The 5,000-nt window shown below is 34.9% G+C and overlaps 1 protein-coding gene across 1 annotated transcript in view; it reads left to right on the top strand.

The window, feature by feature from the left end:
• Positions 1–5,000, top strand: part of top2b (DNA topoisomerase II beta) — a 77,587-nt gene that overhangs the window by 20,184 nt on the left and 52,403 nt on the right. Inside the window, exon 5 of the mRNA XM_037093738.1 lies at positions 698–761. Coding sequence (XP_036949633.1) covers positions 698–761 — 64 coding nt within the window. The remainder of the gene's footprint in view (positions 1–697; positions 762–5,000) is intronic.

Below are 5,000 nucleotides of genomic sequence, written 5' to 3'. Positions count from 1 at the left end.
GCGACCCTGTTGACTATTTTGAATGAAACGCTTGATTGTTCGATGATCACGCTTCAGAAGCTTGGCAATTTTAAGAGTGCTGCATCCCTCTGCAAGATATCTCACTATTTTTGACTTTTCTGAGCCTGTCAAGTCCCTCTTCTGCCCCATTTTGCCAAAGGAAAGAAACTTGCCTAATAATTATGCACACCTGATATAGGGTGTTGATGTCATTAGACCACACCCCTTCTCATTACAGAGATGCACATCACCTGATATGCTTAATTGGTAGTGGGCTTTCGAGCCTATACAGCTTGGAGTAAGACAACGTGCATAAAGAGGATGATGTAGTCAAAATACTCATTTGCCTAATAATTCCGCACTCCCTGTAATTCTCATTAGCCTAGTGAGTCTTTAGTGTAGCACTGAAATGGCAAGCAAACTATTTAGCACTGGCTTTCAACTCTCCAGTTATCAAACTAAAAAGTTGTTCATTTTCTGCTTCCAGCCTCTCAGATGTGAGACTTTGCTGCCATTTTCTGCACTGTTAGTTGAGCCACATGGGGATCTGTTAAATTCTGATGAGAACTCTTGTTGAAAACAATTATTGAAAGATCAGCATATGATATAAATAATAATTAGTCCTTAATTGTTGTTAAAGTTCAGATATTATGTAAGCACCTTTATGTGTAACTTTTATGTTGTTGTTTTTTTCCAGTCAATGCAGCGGATAACAAACAGAGAGACAAGAATATGACTGCCATTAAGATCACCATTGATCCGTGAGTACAGGGCTCCATAATATAATTACTGAAAACAAAGGAGTTTTTGTTGTGAATTGGCACTACACAAAACAAATTTTTGCCATTGCCCTTTTTCTCAAAACACTGTCCAAATTGAGCAGGTCTGGACCAAATTTCTTGAGTAATTTATTTACAGAGACTCGACATTTCTCCCATTAAAGTTGACCCTTTCTTGTGACATGGACCAGTTTTTCCACTGAATTTCGTATATACATTTATTTATAACTAATGTTACTTCGTTGTATTATTTAAAGGTCCCCTATTATGGTCATTTCTGCTTCTTGACATGGTTCCCTGATGTCCAAATGGAATGTTAGTAACATGCTTTGGTCAAAAAAAGCTGAAGGATTGAAAACAGCAGGGTTCTTGAAACACCAGTTTCGCAGCCCTGCTCTAGGTGGCCATTTTCAGTGCCTTTTCATTTAAATGCTAATGAGCTCCTGCGTGTGCCACCCACGGTGCCACTCACTGCATGAGGACAGCATCGTGTGACCATGGCAACGGCTGAGTTTGTGGAAGAAATGGCTGCCAGACAACAAACTGCAGTGGGACCGTACATCTTCGAGGTGGAGTCCGATCCAGAACAACAAGGGGCTCCAGAAGAAAGTCAGCAGCCAAGAATGAACATAGATGTTTCTCAGTGGTTAGTAGTAAACTTTGCTACCTTGACATTACATTTATGTTACTGCAGACTAGCAAAAGTTTTACAGGCTTACTGGTCTTCTGCCCTGTGTTGTTATAGATAACAGCCCCCTTCTTCTGCATTGAGGGTTTACAACATAAAGCTTAGCCAATCCTCGGCTGGCGTTTACTGCTTTTCAGTTGCAGTAACGTGGCTGCAATTTAGCAATTGCTGTTACAAATGAAAAGTGTAACTCCATATTATTATTATTTACCTTTATGTAGCCAGGCAAGTCAGTTGAGAACCTGCTCTTACTTGCAGTGACAACCTGTAATTAGCTACTGCCAGCAATTTTCAACAACTGTAGTTTTCAATAAGCCACAGTTGCCTCCCGTAACCTCTCTACCAGCAGAATTGTTTTTTTAACCAGTTACAATGGTTTATAAACTTTAAATATATTACCAAAGAAACAACACGACGTCATTAACAATTATATTTTCCAATGAATAATAATTGTGTTTAAAAACAGGTGTTCCTGTGGCAATTTGTGAACAAATGCCTACAGAACCTGATAATATCTACTGTATGGAAATACCACAAGTAAGTGTGAACACTGGGCAAACAAGGTTGTCATTTTACAGTCTCTTTTTTCTCTAATCTATTGTCACTCACTCACCTTTCATAATTTCTAGGTTACACAAAGACTACAGCAGCTTCCTGAGCCACCATCATGCATTGTGGACTGTCCTGGCCTAGAACCTGTCTGCCTGAATGTATTTGCCTGCAGAATGCACTGAACAGATTGTATGTCTGAGGGGAATATTGCAGTAAGCATTTAGTCACATAGATACTATTCATTTATCGCAAATTGTTATGATGAAAAGTACATAACTGCTTCCTCTATATTACATTGCTTACAGTTTATTATCTTTTACTTATTAACATATCAAACAATGAGAACACAGAACTGTTAGGAAAGATGTTTTATTGTAAGAAACATTTGTAAACGTGTTGACATGAATGAAATAACGAGGAAGAAAATAAATATCTGAAGTAAAACAGTTTTACTTTATATATTAACTTTAATATAAATATGAAAGTAATGCTGGGGGTCTCTGAGGTGGAGAGTCAGTGTGTTTACATGACACTTAAAAAAAACGAATTACTGGGTTAGTCCGACTATGATTGGATCTTTAAGATGCATGTATACACCTTAGTCTGACTAAAATCGGACCAGATCGGATTTCTCATAGTCGAATTAAAGCACCCAGATTATTCGATTGATAGTCGCATTACTCCTGCATATATACATTGCAGCGGATCGGATCAGATTTTTGCGTTCTGCACAGGTGCGAGATTTTTCCGCGGGGCAGTGAGTAGACAGACGGCGGCAGCGTCTTTCCTCCAAAATCACCGCAAGAAAGAGCACCATTGTGCATCTAGTTTGTGTAATTATCATGTACACCATATACGAAGTGTACAAAGATGTAGCTCATCTCGCTCTTCGTACATCATCTTATTGAATGCCGAGGCAGCTGGTGACGTAAGAGGTCAGCCCGAGGTGTTTCTGTTACCACTACTTGAAATGGGTACAGTGCCACCTAGCGTACCAGGGTATGATACTGTATGCTTTGGCCCAATAATCCGATTTTCTCACTGGCATGTATACTCGGATAATTGCAGTTGTCTGAGTGGCATAGTCGAACTATGGCTGTAATCCGGCTAAGCTGTGCATGTAAAAGCACTGAGTGAGAGTTGTGTTGCCTTTCTGCGTGGTCTGAGGGGTCTTCAGAGATTGAGTTTCAGCACCTCGTTCACAAATGGAGCAGGGTCCTGGAAAACATTCTCGAAGATCAGGTCCAACAGTGCATCACTGCAGTCTGCAGTGCAATAAACAAAAATGTGTGTTTTACAGGAAAATTGCAGTAGAACCAAAAAGCCTTGTGCTGCTGTGTTGTAAAGTTCCTCTTATTTCTCCAAATTACTTCTTATTTATACATTCTCCTTATTATTTATTTTGAAAACCATCCTTTCCATTCAGATTTTATGTGTTTGTTTTTAACCTTTTGTGTTATGCCTGTGTGTTCATGTTTATTTAAATTTGTGGGGTTCAAATAAAAGATTGTAAAACTTACAGAATGTTGCCTCTGTCTTCACTAGTTTGGCTGTGGACTATCCCTTTCTGGACTTTGGAAACGCTCAGTTTGAAAAGAGGATCCCCTGATGATGTGGTGGCTTGTCCTCTATTAGCATTCTCATTGTAGTGCAGTAGAGTCAGGTATAGTCTTGAACAATACAAAAAACAATCAAACATGAAAACAATTACAAGAAATGGGCAAATGTTCTCAACCGGTAATCAGTTTAATTTACCTTAACAGCATTCCCAGATATGGATAGGAGTAACACATGAGCACTTTAACAGTATAAATTCAAGCGCTGAAGGCTGCAGTGTGTTACGTAACTCTAATCTGACCATTTTTTTCCAGTAACGACTAATCTAACATTAATATTTCCAAACCAGTAATCAGATTAGTTATTTATCCAAGTCACTGTGCATTAAAATTGTTTTGTCATTTTCCTTTGTAAGAAGAAAAAAATAAAAAAATGAAAAAAATAAAAAAAAATATATATTTTACATATACACATATATATATACACATACATACACACATATACACATACACATATATATATATATATATATATACACACACATATATATATATACACACACATATATATACACACACACATATATATATATATATACACACATATATATATACACACACACATATATATATACACACACATATATATATATACACACACATATATATATACACACACATATATATATACACACATATATATATATATACACACACATATATATATACACACACATATATACACACATATACATACACACATATACATATATATATATATATATATATATATATATATATATATATATATATATATAACACATATATATATATAACACACATATATATATAACACACATATATATATATATTACACACATATATATATTACACACACACATATATATATATTACACACATATATATATTACACACATATATATATATATTACACACATATATATACACATATATATATACATATATACATATATATACACATATATATACATATATATGTGTATGTATATATGTATATGTGTATGTATATATGTATATATGTATGTATATATGTATGTATATATGTGTATATATATATATATATGTGTATATATATATATATGTGTATATATATATATATATGTGTATATATATATATGTGTATATGTATATGTACAGTCGTCCTCAAAATTATTCATACCCTTGCTGATTCTTGTGATTTTTTCATTTAGTGATGAAATAAATGCTTGTTTTCAAATTTGTGTTTTAGCTTCATGTGACCAACAATTGAAAGAATGACAACAATATAAAATAATTTTAAAAAATCATTTCTGGGGTATTTTATTAACGGAGTCCAAAAAAAATGCCATGTTCAAAATTATTCATACCCTAGTCCATCGTCTTTATTTAATAGTCAATGGCATA

The sequence above is a fragment of the Acanthopagrus latus genome, chromosome 3 (genome assembly GCF_904848185.1).
Source record: "Acanthopagrus latus isolate v.2019 chromosome 3, fAcaLat1.1, whole genome shotgun sequence".
In the NCBI taxonomy this organism is placed as follows: domain Eukaryota; kingdom Metazoa; phylum Chordata; class Actinopteri; order Spariformes; family Sparidae; genus Acanthopagrus; species Acanthopagrus latus.
Note: the sequence above shows the minus strand (reverse complement) of the source record. Positions and strands in the feature narration are given on the sequence as shown.